The sequence below is a fragment of the Bombina bombina genome, chromosome 10, assembly GCF_027579735.1.
Source record: "Bombina bombina isolate aBomBom1 chromosome 10, aBomBom1.pri, whole genome shotgun sequence".
In the NCBI taxonomy this organism is placed as follows: Eukaryota; Metazoa; Chordata; class Amphibia; order Anura; family Bombinatoridae; genus Bombina; species Bombina bombina.
Genome location: NC_069508.1, coordinates 5,955,537 through 5,975,748, shown reverse-complemented (window position 1 = coordinate 5,975,748; position 20,212 = coordinate 5,955,537). Strand labels below are relative to the sequence as shown.

At 43.9% G+C, this 20,212-nt stretch overlaps 1 protein-coding gene across 1 annotated transcript in view; it reads left to right on the top strand.

Annotated features, from left to right (window-relative positions):
• The window catches only part of LRRC39 (leucine rich repeat containing 39), a 158,031-nt gene that overhangs the window by 18,680 nt on the left and 119,139 nt on the right, over positions 1-20,212 (top strand). The window contains exon 2 of the mRNA XM_053693731.1: positions 3,158-3,320. Coding sequence (XP_053549706.1) covers positions 3,196-3,320 — 125 coding nt within the window. The 5' untranslated portion in view covers positions 3,158-3,195. The remainder of the gene's footprint in view (positions 1-3,157; positions 3,321-20,212) is intronic.

The following is a 20,212-nucleotide window of genomic DNA, read 5'->3' as shown; positions in this document are numbered from 1 at the left end:
GCAGTGCCCCTGCTCCTGTATACTGCTGTGCCCCTGCCCCTGTATACTGCTGTGTAACTGATCCTGTATACTGCTGTGCCCTTGCTTCTGTATACTGCTGTGCCCTTGCTTCTGTATACTGCTGTGCCCCTGCTCCTGTATACTGCTGTACCCCTGCACCTGTATACTGCTGTGTCCCTGTTCCTGTATACTGCTGTGTAACTGCTTCTGTATACTGCTGTGCCTGTGCTCCTGTATACTGCGGTGCCCCTGCTCCTGTATACTGCGGTGCCCCTGCTCCTGTATACTGCTGTGCCCCTCACCCTGTATACTGCTGTGACCCTGCCCCTGTATACTGCTGTGTAGCTGATCCTGTATACTGCTGTGTAACTGATCCTGTATACTGCTGTGCCTGTGCTCCTGTATACTGCTGTGCCTGTGCTCCTGTATACTGCTGTGTAACTGCTTCTGTATACTGCTGTGTAACTGCTTCTGTATACTGATGTGCCTGCGCTCCTGTATACTGCTGTGTAACTGCTCCTGTATACTGCTGTGTAACTGCTCCTGTATACTGCTGTGTAACTGCTCCTGTATACTGCTGTGTAACTGCTTCTGTATACTGCTGTGTAACTGCTTCTGTATACTGATGTGTAACTGCTCCTGTAACTGCTGTGTAACTGCTCCTGTATACTGCTGTGCCTGTGCTCCTGTATACTGCTGTGTAACTGCTCCTGTATACTGCTGTGTTACTGCTCCTGTATACTGCTGTGTTACTGCTTCTGTATACTGCTTTGTAACTGATCCTGTATACTGCTGTGCCCTTGCTTCTGTATACTGCTGTGCCTGTGCTCCTGTATACTGCTGTGTAACTGCTCCTGTATACTGCTGTGTAACTGCTCCAGTATACTGCTGTGCAACTGCTCCTGTATACTGCTGTGTAACTGCTCCTGTATACTGCTGTGTAACTGCTTCTGTATACTGCTGTGTAACTGCTTCTGTATACTGCTGTGCCTGTGCTCCTGTATACTGCTGTGTAACTGCTTCTGTATACTGCTGTGCCTGTGCTCCTGTATACTGCTGTGTAACTGCTTCTGTATACTGCTGTGTAACTGCTCCTGTATACTGCTGTGTAACTGCTCCTGTATACTGCTGTGTAACTACTCCTGTATACTGCTGTGTAACTGCTCCTGTATACTGCTGTGTAACTGCTATTATATACTGCTGTGTAACTGCTTCTGTATACTGATGTGCCTGTGCTCCTGTATACTGCTGTGTAACTGCTCCTGTATACTGCTTTGTAACTGCTTCTGTATACTGCTGTACCCCTGCTCCTGTATACTGCTGTGCCCTTCTGTATACTGCTGTGCCTGTGCTCCTGTATACTGCTGTGTAACTGCTTCTGTATACTGCTGTGCCCTTTCTTCTGTATACTGCTGTGCCCTTGCTTCTGTATACTGCTGTGTAACTGCTTCTGTATACTGCTGTGCCTGTGCTCCTGTATACTGCTGTGTAACTGCTCCTGTATACGGCTGTGTAACTGCTGTGTAACTGCTTCTGTATACTGCTGTGTAACTGCTCCTGTATACTGCTGTGTAACTGCTTCTGTATACTCATGTGCCTGCGCTCCTGTATACTGCTGTGTAACTGCTTCTGTATACTGCTGTGTAACTGCTCCTATAACTGCTGTGTAACTGCTCCTGTATACTGCTGTGTAACTGCTTCTGTATACTGCTTTGTAACTGATGTGCCTGTGCTCCTGTATACTGCTGTGTAACTGCTCCTGTATACTGCTGTGTAACTGCTCCTGTATACTGCTTTGTAACTGCTTCTGTATACTGCTGTACCTGTGCTCCTGTATACTGCTGTGTAACTGCTCCAGTATACTGCTGTGTAACTGCTCCTGTATACTGCTGTGTAACTGCTCCTGTATACTGCTGTGTAACTGCTTCTGTATACTGCTGTGCCTGTGCTCCTGTATACTGCTGTGTAACTGCTTCTGTATACTGCTGTGTAACTGCTTCTGTATACTGCTGTGCCTGTGCTCCTGTATACTCCTGTATACTGCTGTGTAACTGCTCCTGTATACTGCTGTGTAACTGCTATTGTATACTGCTGTGCCCTTGCTCTTGTATACTGCTGTGTAACTGCCCCTGTATACTGCTGTGCCTGTGCCCCTGACCCTGTATACTGCTGTGTCCTTGCTTCTGTATACTGCTGTGCCCCTGCTCCTGTATACTGCTGTGCCCCTGCTTCTGTATACTGCTGTGCCCCTGCTCCTGTATAATGCTGTGCCCCTGCTCCTGTATACTGCTGTGCCCCTGCTCCTGTAAACTGCTGTGCCCCTGCTCCTGTATACTGCTGTGCCCCATCTCCTGTAAACTGCTGTACCTGTGCTCCTGTATACTGCTGTGCCCCTGCTCCTGTCTACTGCTGTACCCGTGCTCCTGTATACTGCTGTGCCCCTGCTCCTGTATACTGCTGTGCCCCTGTATACTGCTGTGCCCCTGCCACTGTTTACTGCTGTGCCCCTGCTCCTGTATACTGCTGTGTAACTGCTTTTGTATACTGTGGCTCCCCTGACCCTGTTTACTGCTTTGCCCTTGCTTCTGTATACTGCTGTGCCTGTGCCCCTGTATACTGCTGTGACTCTGCTCCTGTATACTGCTGTGCCCCTGCTCCTGTATACTGCTGTGCCCCTGCTCCTGTATACTGCTGTGCCCCTGCTTCTGTATACTGCTGTGCCTGTGCTCCTGTATACTGCTGTGCCTGTGCTCCTGTATACTGCTGTGCCTGTGCTCCTGTATACTGCTGTGCCCCTGCTCCTGTATACTGCTGTACCCCTGCTCCTGTATACTGCTGTGCCTATGCCCCTGTATACTGCTGTGCCTGTGCTCCTGTATACTGCTGTGCCTGTTCTCCTGTATACTGCTGTGCCTATGCCCCTGTATACTGCTGTGCCTGTGCTCCTGTATACTGCTGTGCCTATGCCCCTGTATACTGCTGTGCCCCTGCTCCTGTATACTGCTATGCCTGTGCTCCTGTATACTGCTGTACCCCTGCTCCTATATACTGCTGTGCTGCCTTTATCTTAATAAAGTTATTAACTGTAACAGGGGTGTTTGTGTCACTAATTAGAAGGACAGTCACACCTGCCTCATGTATATTTTTAAATCCCCAGTGACCTGCCTGTGCATCACCCGGCGCCACTCAGGGAAGATGGCAGCTGTGGTCTGTGCGGGATCGTTCTCAGGAATCCGAGCTTTGTGGGAGGGAAGGATCCAAAGACACCAGGAGGAGCTGAGAGTCGCCAGAGACGAACGAGTACAGAACACTGTAGGCGAGTAAGTGACCTACTGCGTTATAGTGACCTGCTGCGTTATAGTGACCTGCTGCGTTATAGTGACCTGCTGCGTTATAGTGACCTGTTGTGTTATAGTGACCTGCTGTGTTATAGTGACCTGCTGCGTTATAGTGACCTGTTGTGTTATAGTGACCTGTTGTGTTATAGTGACCTGTTGTGTTATAGTGACCTACTGTGTTATAGTGACCTGCTGCGTTATAGTGACCTGTTGTGTTATAGTGACCTGTTGTGTTATAGTGACCTGTTGTGTTATAGTGACCTGTTGTGTTATAGTGACCTACTGTGTTATAGTGACCTGCTGCGTTATAGTGACCTGTTGTGTTATAGTGACCTGCTGTGTTATAGTGACCTACTGCGTTATAGTGACCTGTTGTGTTATAGTGACCTGTTGTGTTATAGTGACCTGCTGTGTTATAGTGACCTGCTGCGTTATAGTGACCTGTTGTGTTATAGTGACCTACTGCGTTATAGTGACCTGCTGCGTTATAGTGACCTGCGACTAGATTTGGAGTTTGGCGGCCAAGGGGGTGCGTTAGCTACGCGGGCTTTTTTCTGGCCGCACCATAAAAATAACTCTGGTATTGAGAGTTCAAAAAAATGCTGCGTTAGGCTCCAAAAAAGGAGCGTAGAGCATTTTTACCGCAAATGCAACTCTCGATACCAGAGTTGCTTACGGACGCGGCCAGCCTCAAAAACGTGCTCGTGCACGATTCCCCCATAGGAAACAATGGGGCTGTTTGAGCTGAAAAAAAACCTAACACCTGCAAAAAAGCCGCGTTCAGCTCCTAACGCAGCCCCATTGTTTGCTATGGGCAAACACTTCCTACGTCTGCACATAACACCCTAACATGTACCCCGAGTCTAAACACCCCTAACCTTACACTTATTAACCCCTAATCTGCCGCCCCCGCTATCGCTGACCCCTGCATTATATTATTAACCCCTAATCTGCCGCTCCGTAAACCGCCGCTACTTACATTATCCCTATGTACCCCTAATCTGCTGCCCCTAACACCGCCGACCCCTATATTATATTTATTAACCCCTAATCTGCCCCCCACAACGTCGCCTCCACCTGCCTACACTTATTAACCCCTAATCTGCCGAGCGGACCTGAGCGCTACTATAATAAAGTTATTAACCCCTAATCCGCCTCACTAACCCTATCATAAATAGTATTAACCCCTAATCTGCCCTCCCTAACATCACCGACACCTAACTTCAATTATTAACCCCTAATCTGCCGACCGGAGCTCACCGCTACTATAATAAATGGATTAACCCCTAAAGCTAAGTCTAACCCTAACACTAACACCCCCCTAAGTTAAATATAATTTAAATCTAACGAAATTAATTAACTCTTATTAAATAAATTAATCCTATTTAAAGCTAAATACTTACCTGTAAAATAAATCCTAATATAGCTACAATATAAATTATAATTACATTGTAGTTATTTTAGGATTAATATTTATTTTACAGGCAACTTTGTATTTATTTTAACCAGGTACAATAGCTATTAAATAGTTAAGAACTATTTAATAGTTACCTAGTTAAAATAATAACAAAATTACCTGTAAAATAAATCCTAACCTAAGTTACAATTAAACCTAACACTACACTATCAATAAATTAATTAAATAAAATACCTACAATTACCTACAATAAAACCTAACACTACACTATCAATAAATAAATTAAATACAATTCCTACAAATAACTACAATGAAATAAACTAACTAAAGTACAAAAAATAAAAAAGAACTAAGTTACAAAAAATAAAAAAATATTTACAAACATCAGAAAAATATTACAACAATTTTAAACTAATTACACCTACTCTAAGCCCCCTAATAAAATAACAAAGACCCCCAAAATAAAAAAATGCCCTACCCTATTCTAAATTAATAAAGTTAAAAGCTCTTTTACCTTACCAGCCCTGAACAGGGCCCTTTGCGGGGCATGCCCCAAGAAATTCAGCTCTTTTGCCTGTAAAAAAAAACATACAATACCCCCCCCCCCAACATTACAACCCACCACCCACATACCCCTAATCTAACCCAAACCCCCCTTAAATAAACCTAACACTAAGCCCCTGAAGATCTTCCTACCTTGTCTTCACCTCACCAGGTATCACCGATCCGTCCTGGCTCCAAAATCTTCATCCAACCCAAGCGGGGGTTGGCGATCCATCATCCGGTGCTGAAGAGGTCCAGAAGAGGCTCCAAAGTCTTCCTCCTATCCGGCAAGAAGAGGACATCCGGACCGGCAAACATCTTCATCCAAGCGGCATCTTCTATCTTCTTCCATCCGGCGCGGAGCGGGTCCATCCTCTTCTTCCGGCGACTCCCGACGAATGACGGTTCCTTTAAGGGACGTCATCCAAGATGGCGTCCCTCGAATTCCGATTGGCTGATAGGATTCTATCAGCCAATCGGAATTAAGGTAGGAATATTCTGATTGGCTGATGGAATCAGCCAATCAGAATCAAGTTCAATCCGATTGGCTGATCCAATCAGCCAATCAGATTGAGCTCGCATTCTATTGGCTGATCGGAACAGCCAATAGAATGCAACTTGATTCTGATTGGCTGATTCCATCAGCCAATCAGAATATTCCTACCTTAATTCCGATTGGCTGATAGAATCCTATCAGCCAATCGGAATTCGAGGGACGCCATCTTGGATGACGTCCCTTAAAGGAACCGTCATTCGTCGGGAGTCGCCGGAAGAAGAGGATGGATCCGCGTCGGCTGCTTCAAGATGGACCCGCTCCGCGCCGGATGGAAGAAGATAGAAGATGCCGCTTGGATGAAGATGTTTGCCTGTCCGGATGTCCTCTTCTTGCCGGATAGGAAGAAGACTTTGGAGCCTCTTCTGGACCTCTTCAGCACCGGATGCCAGGACGGATCGGTGATACCTGGTGAGGTGAAGACAAGGTAGGAAGATCTTCAGGGGCTTAGTGTTAGGTTTATTTAAGGGGGGTTTGGGTTAGATTAGGGGTATGTGGGTGGTGGGTTGTAATGTTGGGGGGGGGTATTGTATGTTTTTTTTTACAGGCAAAAGAGCTGAATTTCTTGGGGCATGCCCTGCAAAGGGCCCTGTTCAGGGCTGGTAAGGTAAAAGAGCTTTTAACTTTATTAATTTAGAATAGGGTAGGGCATTTTTTTATTTTGGGGGTATTTGTTATTTTATTAGGGGGCTTAGAGTAGGTGTAATTAGTTTAAAATTGTTGTAATATTTTTCTGATGTTTGTAAATATTTTTTTATTTTTTGTAACTTAGTTCTTTTTTATTTTTTGTACTTTAGTTAGTTTATTTCATTGTAGTTATTTGTAGGAATTGTATTTAATTTATTTATTGATAGTGTAGTGTTAGGTTTTATTGTAGGTAATTGTAGGTATTTTATTTAATTAATTTATTGATAGTGTAGTGTTAGGTTTAATTGTAACTTAGGTTAGGATTTATTTTACAGGTAATTTTGTTATTATTTTAACTAGGTAACTATTAAATAGTTCTTAACTATTTAATAGCTATTGTACCTGGTTAAAATAAATACAAAGTTGCCTGTAAAATAAATATTAATCCTAAAATAACTACAATGTAATTATAATTTATATTGTAGCTATATTAGGATTTATTTTACAGGTAAGTATTTAGCTTTAAATAGGATTAATTTATTTAATAAGAGTTAATTAATTTCGTTAGATTTAAATTATATTTAACTTAGGGGGGTGTTAGTGTTAGGGTTAGACTTAGCTTTAGGGGTTAATCCATTTATTATAGTAGCGGTGAGCTCCGGTCGGCAGATTAGGGGTTAATAATTGAAGTTAGGTGTCGGCGATGTTAGGGAGGGCAGATTAGGGGTTAATACTATTTATGATAGGGTTAGTGAGGCGGATTAGGGGTTAATACATTTATTATAGTAGCGGTGCGGTCCGCTCGGCAGATTAGGGGTTAATCAGTGTAGGCAGGTGGAGGCGACGTTGAGGGGGGCAGGTTAGGGGTTAATAAATATAATACAGGGGTCGGCGGTGTTAGGGGCAGCAGATTAGGGGTACATAGCTATAATGTAGGTGGCGGCGCTTTGCGGTCGGCAGATTAGGGGTTAATTATTGTAAGTAGCTGGCGGCGACGTTGTGGGGGGCAGGTTAGGGGTTAATAAATATAATACAGGGGTCGGCGGGGTTAGGGGCAGCAGATTAGGGGTACATAGGGATAACTTAGCTGGCGGCGCTTTGCGGTCGGCAGATTAGGGGTTAAAAAAAAATTAGAGTGGCGGCGATGTGGGGGGACCTCAGTTTAGGGGTACATAGGTAGTTTATGGGTGTTAGTGTACTTTAGAGTACAGTAGTTAAGAGCTTTATGAACCGGCGTTAGCCCAGAAAGCTCTTAACTCCTGCTTTTTTTCTGCGGCTGGAGTTTTGTCGTTAGAGCTCTAACGCTCACTTCAGAAACGACTCTAAATACCGGAGTTAGGAAGATCCCATTGAAAAGATAGGATACGCAATTGACGTAAGGGGATCTGCGGTATGGAAAAGTCGCGGCTGAAAAGTGAGCGTTAGACCCTATTTTCAGTGACTCCAAATACCGGCGGTAGCCTAAAACCAGCGTTAGGAGCCTCTAACGCTGGTTTTCACGGCTACCGCCAAACTCTAAATCTAGGCCCTGCTGCGTTATAGTGACCTGTTGCGTTATAGTGACCTGTTGCGTTATAGTGACCTGCTGTGTTATAGTGACCTACTGTGTTATAGTGACCTGTTGTGTTATAGTGACCTACTGCGTTATAGTGACCTGTTGTGTTATAGTGACCTGCTGTGTTATAGTGACCTGCTGCGTTATAGTGACCTGTTGGTTGTGTTATAGTGACCTGCTGCGTTATAGTGACCTGTTGTGTTATAGTGACCTGTTGTGTTATAGTGATCTGCTGTGTTATAGTGACCTGCTGCGTTATAGTGACCTGCTGTGTTATAGCGACCTGCTGCTTTATAGTGACCTACTGCGTTATAGTGACCTATTGCGTTATAGTGACCTGCTGCGTCATAGTGACCTGTTGTGTTATAGTGACCTGCTGTGTTATAGTGACCTACTGTGTTATAGTGACCTGTTGTGTTATAGTGACCTGTTGTGTTATAGTGACCTACTGTGTTATAGTGACCTACTGTATTACGGGGCGAGCAAGTGACCTGCTGTGTTATAGTGACCTACTGCTTTATAGTGACCTACTGCTTTATAGTGACCTGCTGTGTTATAGTGACCTGCTGTGTTATAGTGACCTACTGCTTTATAGTGACCTGCTGCGTTATAGTGACCTGTTGTGTTATAGTGACCTGCTGTGTTATAGTGACCTACTGCGTTATAGTGACCTGCTGTGTTATAGTGACCTACTGCTTTATAGTGACCTAATGTGTTATTGTGACCTACTGCTTTATAGTGACCTACTGCGTTATAGTGACCTACTGCTTTATAGTGACCTACTGTGTTATAGTGACCTACTGTGTTATAGTGACCTGCTGCGTTATAGTGACCTGCTGCGTTATAGTGACCTGTTGTGTTATAGTGACCTGTTGTGTTATAGTGACCTGTTGTGTTATAGTGATCTGCTGCGTTATAGTGACCTGCTGCGTTATAGTGACCTGCTGTGTTATAGTGACCTGCTGTGTTATAGTGACCTGCTGCGTTATAGTGACCTGCTGCGTCATAGTGACCTGTTGTGTTATAGTGACCTGCTGTGTTATAGTGACCTGCTGTGTTATAGTGACCTACTGTGTTATAGTGACCTGTTGTGTTATAGTGACCTGTTGTGTTATAGTGACCTACTGCGTTATAGTGACCTGCTGCGTTATAGTGACCTGCTGTGTTATAGTGACCTGCTGCGTTATAGTGACCTGCTGCGTTATAGTGACCTGCTGCGTTATAGTGACCTGTTGGTTGTGTTATAGTGACCTGCTGCGTTATAGTGACCTGTTGTGTTATAGTGACCTGTTGTGTTATAGTGACCTACTGTGTTATAGTGACCTACTGTATTACGGGGCGAGCAAGTGACCTGCTGTGTTATAGTGACCTACTGCTTTATAGTGACCTACTGCTTTATAGTGACCTGCTGTGTTATAGTGACCTGCTGTGTTATAGTGACCTACTGCTTTATAGTGACCTGCTGCGTTATAGTGACCTGTTGTGTTATAGTGACCTACTGCGTTATAGTGACCTGCTGTGTTATAGTGACCTACTGCTTTATAGTGACCTAATGTGTTATTGTGACCTACTGCTTTATAGTGACCTACTGCTTTATAGTGACCTACTGCGTTATAGTGACCTACTGCTTTATAGTGACCTACTGTGTTATAGTGACCTGCTGTGTTATAGTGACCTACTGCGTTATAGTGACCTGCTGCGTTATAGTGACCTGTTGTGTTATAGTGACCTGTTGTTGCGTTATAGTGACCTGCTGCGTTATAGTGACCTGTTGTGTTATAGTGACCTGTTGTGTTATAGTGACCTGCTGCGTTATAGTGACCTGCTGTGTTATAGTGACCTGCTGTGTTATAGTGACCTGCTGCTTTATAGTGACCTACTGCGTCATAGTGACCTGTTGTGTTATAGTGACCTGCTGTGTTATAGTGACCTACTGTGTTATAGTGACCTGTTGTGTTATAGTGACCTACTGTGTTATAGTGACCTACTGTGTTATAGTGACCTACTGTATTACGGGGCGAGCAAGTGACCTGCTGTGTTATAGTGACCTACTGCTTTATAGTGACCTACTGCTTTATAGTGACCTGATGTGTTATAGTGACCTGCTGTGTTATAGTGACCTGCTGCGTTATAGTGACCTGTTGTGTTATAGTGACCTGCTGTGTTATAGTGACCTACTGCGTTATAGTGACCTGCTGTGTTATAGTGACCTACTGCTTTATAGTGACCTAATGTGTTATTGTGACCTACTGCTTTATAGTGACCTACTGCTTTATAGTGACCTACTGCGTTATAGTGACCTACTGTGTTATAGTGACCTGCTGTGTTATAGTGACCTACTGTGTTATAGTGACCTGCTGCGTTATAGTGACCTGTTGTGTTATAGTGACCTGTTGTGTTATAGTGACCTGTTGTGTTATAGTGATCTGCTGTGTTATAGTGACCTGCTGCGTTATAGTGACCTGCTGTGTTATAGTGACCTGCTGCTTTATAGTGACCTACTGCGTTATAGTGACCTGCTGCGTTATAGTGACCTGCTGCGTCATAGTGACCCGTTGTGTTATAGTGACCTGCTGTGTTATAGTGACCTGCTGTGTTATAGTGACCTACTGTGTTATAGTGACCTGTTGTGTTATAGTGACCTACTGTGTTATAGTGACCTACTGCTTTATAGTGACCTACTGCTTTATAGTGACCTGCTGTGTTATAGTGACCTGCTGTGTTATAGTGACCTACTGCTTTATAGTGACCTGCTGCGTTATAGTGACCTGTTGTGTTATAGTGACCTGCTGTGTTATAGTGACCTACTGCGTTATAGTGACCTGCTGTGTTATAGTGACCTACTGCTTTATAGTGACCTAATGTGTTATTGTGACCTACTGCTTTATAGTGACCTACTGCTTTATAGTGACCTACTGCGTTATAGTGACCTATTGCTTTATAGTGACCTACTGTGTTATAGTGACCTGCTGCGTTATAGTGACCTGTTGTGTTATAGTGATCTGCTGTGTTATAGTGACCTGCTGCGTTATAGTGACCTGCTGTGTTATAGTGACCTGCTGTGTTATAGTGACCTGCTGCTTTATAGTGACCTACTGCGTTATAGTGACCTGCTGCGTTATAGTGACCTGCTGCGTCATAGTGACCTGCTGCGTCATAGTGACCTGCTGCGTCATAGTGACCTACTGTGTTATAGTGACCTACTGTGTTATAGTGACCTGCTGTGTTATAGTGACCTACTGTGTTATAGTGACCTGTTGTGTTATAGTGACCTACTGTGTTATAGTGACCTGCTGTGTTATAGTGACCTGTTGTGTTATAGTGACTTGTGTTATAGTGACCTGCTGTGTTATAGTGACCTGTTGTGTTATAGTGACCTACTGCGTTATAGTGACCTGTTGTGTTATAGTGACCTGTTGTGTTATAGTGACCTGCTGCGTTATAGTGACCTGTTGTGTTATAGTGACCTGCTGCGTTATAGTGACCTGTTGTGTTATAGTGACCTGTTGTGTTATAGTGACCTACTGTGTTATAGTGACCTACTGTATTACGGGGCGAGCAAGTGACCTGCTGTGTTATAGTGACCTACTGCGTTATAGTGACCTACTGCTTTATAGTGAACTGCTGTGTTATAGTGACCTGCTGTGTTATAGTGACCTACTGCTTTATAGTGACCTGCTGCGTTATAGTGACCTGTTGTGTTATAGTGACCTGCTGTGTTATAGTGACCTACTGCGTTATAGTGACCTGCTGTGTTATAGTGACCTACTGCTTTATAGTGACCTAATGTGTTATTGTGACCTACTGCTTTATAGTGACCTACTGCTTTATAGTGACCTACTGCGTTATAGTGACCTACTGCTTTATAGTGACCTACTGTGTTATAGTGACCTGCTGTGTTATAGTGACCTACTGTGTTATAGTGACCTGCTGCGTTATAGTGACCTGTTGTGTTATAGTGACCTGTTGTGTTATAGTGATCTGCTGTGTTATAGTGACCTGCTGCGTTATAGTGACCTGCTGTGTTATAGTGACCTGCTGCGTTATAGTGACCTGCTGCGTCATAGTGACCTGTTGTGTTATAGTGACCTGCTGTGTTATAGTGACCTGCTGTGTTATAGTGACCTACTGTGTTATAGTGACCTGTTGTGTTATAGTGACCTGTTGTGTTATAGTGACCTACTGCGTTATAGTGACCTGTTGTGTTATAGTGACCTGTTGTGTTATAGTGACCTGCTGCGTTATAGTGACCTGCTGCGTTATAGTGACCTGCTGCGTTATAGTGACCTGTTGGTTGTGTTATAGTGACCTGCTGCGTTATAGTGACCTGTTGTGTTATAGTGACCTGTTGTGTTATAGTGACCTACTGTGTTATAGTGACCTACTGTATTACGGGGCGAGCAAGTGACCTGCTGTGTTATAGTGACCTACTGCTTTATAGTGACCTGCTGTGTTATAGTGACCTGCTGTGTTATAGTGACCTACTGCTTTATAGTGACCTGCTGCGTTATAGTGACCTATTGCTTTACAGTGACCTACTGTGTTATAGTGACCTACTGCGTTATAGTGACCTACTGCTTTATAGTGACCTACTGTGTTATAGTGACCTGCTGTGTTATAGTGACCTACTGTGTTATAGTGACCTGCTGCGTTATAGTGACCTGTTGTGTTATAGTGACCTGTTGTGTTATAGTGATCTGCTGTGTTATAGTGACCTGCTGCTTTATAGTGACCTACTGCTTTATAGTGACCTACTGCGTTATAGTGACCTATTGCTTTACAGTGACCTACTGTGTTATAGTGACCTGCTGTGTTATAGTGACCTACTGTGTTATAGTGACCTGCTGTGTTATAGTGACCTGTTGTGTTATAGTGACTTGTGTTATAGTGACCTGCTGTGTTATAGTGACCTGTTGTGTTATAGTGACCTACTGCGTTATAGTGACCTGTTGTGTTATAGTGACCTGTTGTGTTATAGTGACCTGCTGTGTTATAGTGACCTGCTGCGTTATAGTGACCTTCTGCGTTATAGTGACCTGTTGTGTTATAGTGACCTGCTGCGTTATAGTGACCTGTTGTGTTATAGTGACCTGTTGTGTTATAGTGACCTACTGTGTTATAGTGACCTACTGTATTACGGGGCGAGCAAGTGACCTGCTGTGTTATAGTGACCTACTGCTTTATAGTGACCTACTGCTTTATAGTGACCTGCTGTGTTATAGTGACCTGTTGTGTTATAGTGACCTGCTGTGTTATAGTGACCTGCTGCGTTATAGTGACCTGTTGTGTTATAGTGACCTGCTGTGTTATAGTGACCTGCTGCGTTATAGTGACCTGTTGTGTTATAGTGACCTGCTGTGTTATAGTGACCTGCTGCGTTATAGTGACCTGCTGTGTTATAGTGACCTACTGCTTTATAGTGACCTAATGTGTTATAGTGACCTGCTGTGTTATAGTGACCTACTGCTTTATAGTGACCTGATGTGTTATAGTGACCTACTGCTTTATAGTGACCTGATGTGTTATAGTGACCTACTGCTTTATAGTGACCTGATGTGTTATAGTGACCTACTGCTTTATAGTGACCTGCTGTGTTATAGTGACCTACTGCTTTATAGTGACCTGATGTGTTATAGTGACCTGTTGTGTTATAGTGACCTACTGCTTTATAGTGACCTGATGTGTTATAGTGACCTGCTGTGTTATAGTGACCTACTGCTTTATAGTGACCTGCTGCGTTATAGTGACCTGTTGTGTTATAGTGACCTGCTGTGTTATAGTGACCTACTGCGTTATAGTGACCTGCTGTGTTATAGTGACCTACTGCTTTATAGTGACCTAATGTGTTATTGTGACCTACTGCTTTATAGTGACCTACTGCTTTATAGTGACCTACTGCGTTATAGTGACCTACTGCTTTATAGTGACCTACTGTGTTATAGTGACCTGCTGTGTTATAGTGACCTACTGTGTTATAGTGACCTGCTGCGTTATAGTGACCTGTTGTGTTATAGTGACCTGTTGTGTTATAGTGATCTGCTGTGTTATAGTGACCTGCTGCGTTATAGTGACCTGCTGTGTTATAGTGACCTGCTGCGTTATAGTGACCTGCTGCGTCATAGTGACCCGTTGTGTTATAGTGACCTGCTGTGTTATAGTGACCTGCTGTGTTATAGTGACCTACTGTGTTATAGTGACCTGTTGTGTTATAGTGACCTGTTGTGTTATAGTGACCTACTGTGTTATAGTGACCTACTGCTTTATAGTGACCTACTGCTTTATAGTGACCTGCTGCGTTATAGTGACCTGTTGGTTGTGTTATAGTGACCTGCTGCGTTATAGTGACCTGTTGTGTTATAGTGACCTGTTGTGTTATAGTGACCTACTGTGTTATAGTGACCTACTGTATTACGGGGTGAGAAAGTGACCTGCTGTGTTATAGTGACCTACTGCTTTATAGTGACCTACTGCTTTATAGTGACCTGCTGTGTTATAGTGACCTACTGCTTTATAGTGACCTGCTGCGTTATAGTGACCTGTTGTGTTATAGTGACCTGCTGTGTTATAGTGACCTACTGCGTTATAGTGACCTGCTGTGTTATAGTGACCTACTGCTTTATAGTGACCTAATGTGTTATTGTGACCTACTGCTTTATAGTGACCTACTGCTTTATAGTGACCTACTGCGTTATAGTGACCTATTGCTTTACAGTGACCTACAGTGTTTATAGTGGACCTGCTGTGTTATAGTGACCTACTGTGTTATAGTGACCTGTTGTGTTATAGTGACCTACTGTGTTATAGTGACCTGCTGTGTTATAGTGGACCTGTTGTGTATAGTGACCTGCTGTGTTATAGTGACCTGTTGTGTTATAGTGACCTGTTGTGTTATAGTGACCTACTGTGTTATAGTGACCTACTGTATTACGGGGCGAGCAAGTGACCTGCTGTGTTATAGTGACCTACTGCTTTATAGTGACCTACTGCTTTATAGTGACCTGCTGTGTTATAGTGACCTGCTGTGTTATAGTGACCTGCTGTGTTATAGTGACCTACTGCGTTATAGTGACCTGTTGTGTTATAGTGACCTGTTGTGTTATAGTGACCTACTGTGTTATAGTGACCTACTGTATTACGGGGCGAGCAAGTGACCTGCTGTGTTATAGTGACCTACTGCTTTATAGTGACCTACTGCTTTATAGTGACCTGCTGCGTTATAGTGACCTGGTGTGTTATAGTGACCTGCTGTGTTATAGTGACCTACTGCGTTATAGTGACCTGCTGTGTTATAGTGACCTACTGCTTTATAGTGACCTAATGTGTTATTGTGACCTACTGCGTTATAGTGACCTGCTGCGTTATAGTGACCTACTGCTTTATAGTGACCTAATGTGTTATTGTGACCTACTGCTTTATAGTGACCTACTGCTTTATAGTGACCTGCTGCGTTATAGTGACCTGTTGTGTTATAGTGACCTGTTGTGTTATAGTGACCTACTGTGTTATAGTGACCCTACTGTATACGAGGTGAGAATGTGGACCTGCTGTGTTATAGTGACCTACTGCTTTATAGTGACCTACTGCTTTATAGTGACCTGCTGTGTTATAGTGACCTGCTGTGTTATAGTGACCTACTGCTTTATAGTGACCTGTTGTGTTATAGTGACCTGCTGTGTTATAGTGACCTACTGCGTTATAGTGACCTGCTGTGTTATAGTGACCTACTGCTTTATAGTGACCTAATGTGTTATTGTGAACTACTGCTTTATAGTGACCTACTGCTTTATAGTGACCTACTGCGTTATAGTGACCTACTGCTTTATAGTGACCTACTGTGTTATAGTGACCTGCTGTGTTATAGTGACCTACTGTGTTATAGTGACCTACTGTGTTATAGTGACCTGTTGTGTTATAGTGACCTGCTGCGTTATAGTGACCTGTTGTGTTATAGTGACCTGTTGTGTTATAGTGACCTGTTGTGTTATAGTGACCTGCTGTGTTATAGTGACCTGCTGTGTTATAGTGACCTACTGTGTTATAGTGACCTGCTGCGTTATAGTGACCTACTGTATTACGGGGCGAGCAAGTGACCTGCTGTGTTATAGTGACCTACTGCTTTATAGTGACCTACTGCTTTATAGTGACCTGCTGTGTTATAGTGACCTGCTGTGTTATAGTGACCTACTGCTTTATAGTGACCTGCTGCGTTATAGTGACCTGTTGTGTTATAGTGACCTGCTGTGTTATAGTGACCTACTGTGTTATAGTGACCTACTGCTTTATAGTGACCTAATGTGTTATTGTGACCTACTGCTTTATAGTGACCTACTGCTTTATAGTGACCTACTGCGTTATAGTGACCTACTGCTTTATAGTGACCTACTGTGTTATAGTGACCTGCTGTGTTATAGTGACCTACTGTGTTATAGTGACCTACTGCTTTATAGTGACCTACTGCTTTATAGTGACCTGCTGTGTTATAGTGACCTGCTGTGTTATAGTGACCTACTGCTTTATAGTGACCTGCTGCGTTATAGTGACCTGTTGTGTTATAGTGACCTGCTGTGTTATAGTGACCTACTGCGTTATAGTGACCTGCTGTGTTATAGTGACCTACTGCTTTATAGTGACCTAATGTGTTATTGTGACCTACTGCTTTATAGTGACCTACTGTTTTATAGTGACCTACTGCTTTATAGTGACCTACTGCGTTATAGTGACCTACTGCTTTATAGTGACCTACTGTGTTATAGTGACCTGCTGTGTTATAGTGACCTGTTGTGTTATAGTGACCTACTGTGTTATAGTGACCTGCTGTGTTATAGTGACCTACTGTGTTATAGTGACCTGTTGTGTTATAGTGACTTGTGTTATAGTGATATGCTGTGTTATAGTGACCTGTTGTGTTATAGTGACCTGCTGTGTTATAGTGACCTGTTGTGTTATAGTGACCTGCTGTGTTATAGTGACCTACTGCGTTATAGTGACCTGCTGTGTTATAGTGACCTACTGCGTTATAGTGACCTGTTGTGTTATAGTGACCTACTGTATTACGGGGTGAGCAAGTGACCTGCTGCGTTATAGTGACCTACTGCGTTATAGTGACCTGCTGTGTTATAGTGACCTGTTGTGTTATAGTGACCTGCTGCGTTATAGTGACCTGCTGTGTTATAGTGACCTACTGTGTTATAGTGACCTGTTCTGTTATAGTGACCTGCTGCGTTATAGTGACCTGCTGTGTTATAGTGACCTACTGTGTTATAGTGACCTGGTGTGTTATAGTGACCTACTGTGTTATAGTGACCTACTGTATTACGGGGCGAGCAAGTGACCTGCTGTGTTATAGTGACCTACTGTGTTATAGTGACCTGCTGTGTTATAGTGACCTACTGTGTTATAGTGACCTGCTGCGTTATAGTGACCTGCTGTGTTATAGTGACCTGTTGTGTTATAGTGACCTGTTGTGTTATAGTGACCTGCTGTGTTATAGTGACCTACTGTGTTATAGTGACCTACTGTATTATGGGGCGAGCAAGTGACCTGCTGTGTTATAGTGACCTGCTGTGTTATAGTGACCTACTGCGTTATAGTGATCTGGTGTGTTATAGTGACCTGCTGTGTTACGGGGTGAGCAAGTGACCTGCTGTGTTATAGTGACCTGCTGTGTTATAGTGACCTGCTGTGTTATAGTGACTTGCTGTGTTATAGTGACCTACTGTGTTACGGGGTGAGCAAGTGACCTGCTGTGTTATAGTGACCTGCTGTGTTATAGTGACTTGCTGTGTTATAGTGACCTGCTGTGTTATAGTGGCCTACTGTGTTATGGGGTGAGCAAGTTACCTGCTGTGTTATGGGGCAAGTGACCTGCTGTGTTATAGTGACCTACTGTGTTATAGTGACCTGTTGTGTTATAGTGACCTGCTGCGTTATAGTGACCTTCTGTGTTACGGAGCGAGCAAGTGACCTGCTGCGTTATAGTGACCTTCTGTGTTACGGGGCGAGCAAATGACCTGCTGCGTTATAGTGACCTACTGTGTTATGGGGCGAGCAAGTGACCTGCTGTGTTATGGAGCAAGCAAGTGACCTGCAGTGCTATATGGCCTACTGGGTTATGGGGCAAGCACGTGACCTACTGTGTTATAGTAACCTACTGGGTTACAGGGCAAGCAAGTGACCTACTGTGTTATAATAACCTACTGGGTTACGGGGCAAGCAAGTGACCTACTGTGTTATAGTGACCTAATGTGTTATGGGGTGAGCAAGTGAACTGCTGTGTTATGGGGCGAGCAAGTGACCTGCTGTGTTATGGGGCGAGCAAGTGACCTACTGTGTTATAGTGACCTGATGTGTTATAGTGACCTGCTGCGTTATAGTGACCTGCTGCGTTATAGTGACCTGCTGTGTTATAGTGACCTGCTGTGTTATGGGGCAAGTGACCTGCTGTGTTATAGTGACCTGCTGTGTTATAGTGACCTGCTGTGTTATAGTGACTTGCAGTGTTATGGGGCAAGTGACCTGATGTGTTATAGTGACCTGATGTTTTATAGTGACCTGCAGTGTTATGGGGCAAATGACCTGATGTGTTATAGTGACCTGCTGTGTTATAGTGACCTGCTGTGTTACGGGGCAAACAAGTGACCTGCTGTGTTATAGTGAGCTGCAGTGTTATGGGGCAAGTGACCTGCTGTGTTACGGGGCAAACAAGTTGTGACAGACCCCTCTGTCCTGGAACTATGTGGCTCTCCTGGTTAATTCATGTGGATTTGTTATAGTGGCCTGCAGTGTTATGGGGCAAGTGACCTGATGTGTTATAGTGACCTGCAGTGTTATAGTGACCTGCTGTGTTAGGGGCAAGTGACCTGATGAGTTATAGTGACCTGCTGTGTTACGGGGCAAACTAGTGACCTGCTGTGTTATAGTGAGCTGCAGTGTTATGGGGCAAGTGACCTGCTGTGTTACGGGGCGAGCAAGTGACCTGTGGACCCCTCTGTCCTGGAACTATGTGGCTCTCCTGGTTAATTCGTGTGGATTCATATGATCTCCTGTCCTTACTTCCCCGTTCGTTTATGCTTTTTTAATCTCCCGAACACCACTGAAACTGCCAACCTCCCTACGGATTATGGATTCTGGTATTATGTTTAAGTCACCCTGTGCCCATTATAGGTACCGGGTGTGAATCCAACAGTACTAAAGGGGTTAACTCTCTCCTTGTTCAGTTTTTGAGAAAGTTTATTTTCTGATACAGGTTTCCTGGCATCAGCTATTGTTTACTGTAATTAGGTTTAGGTGATACGCTTTCACCTTGTTTAATCACCTCCAGAGTCCAGACTGATAGGTGCCAGAAAGGAATCCATTGTTTTCTTGTGTTTGATTGTTTAATTGTTTATGTAATGTATCTTTATTGTATCCATTAAAAGGGCGTTTTTCCTCTAGCCATGGAGATAATTGGATTTCTTCCCAATTATCTCCAGGATAGGGAGGAGGGGTTCACTGGTACCAAGGGGAGCGTTTATGCCTGAGCCACTGCGATTGGCTAATGTACTATACTTGTCCCAGTCTCCCATCTGGTCCCCTAGGGGAGTGTCCACCAGGTGGGAGACCTGCTTAAATACTGGGCATGTAGCCCTCAATAAATGAGATTCCTGTTTTACTCTCAAGACGGAGCTTGGTCTCGTGTTTGGGGGGGAATTGCTACTTTGAATTATTCTTTTGCCTGTTCCAGGAGAGAAGGATTTTGTGTATTTTCCCCGTTTGGTGTATTAACTGGGTTCGTGTGTTGCTATTCCCGTATTAAGGGCATCTTTCATCTGATATTAACCCTCGATATCCGGGCTATACCATAACAATTGGTGGCAAGCGACGGGATGGTCCTCATCGCCCAGAAGAGCAACTACACATCCGGACCTAATGGGAGTACCGTATGAAAGGCTGAAAAGAGCTACCCTTAAAGAACTACTAGAACAACGGGGACGACAAGCCAGTAACCTCAGGAAGAGGGAGATTATTACAATACTGACCGAGATGGACAGAGTAACAGGGACCAAAGGAACCAATGGGCCCAGCATATCAGACAGAACCCCGAAGAGAACAAGCTTTGACCGGGCGGTTTAAAATAAGACTGGCACATTATGGCCCCAACCCATCGACCGGGGCATAGCCGCTGTGGAGGCCAACCTACT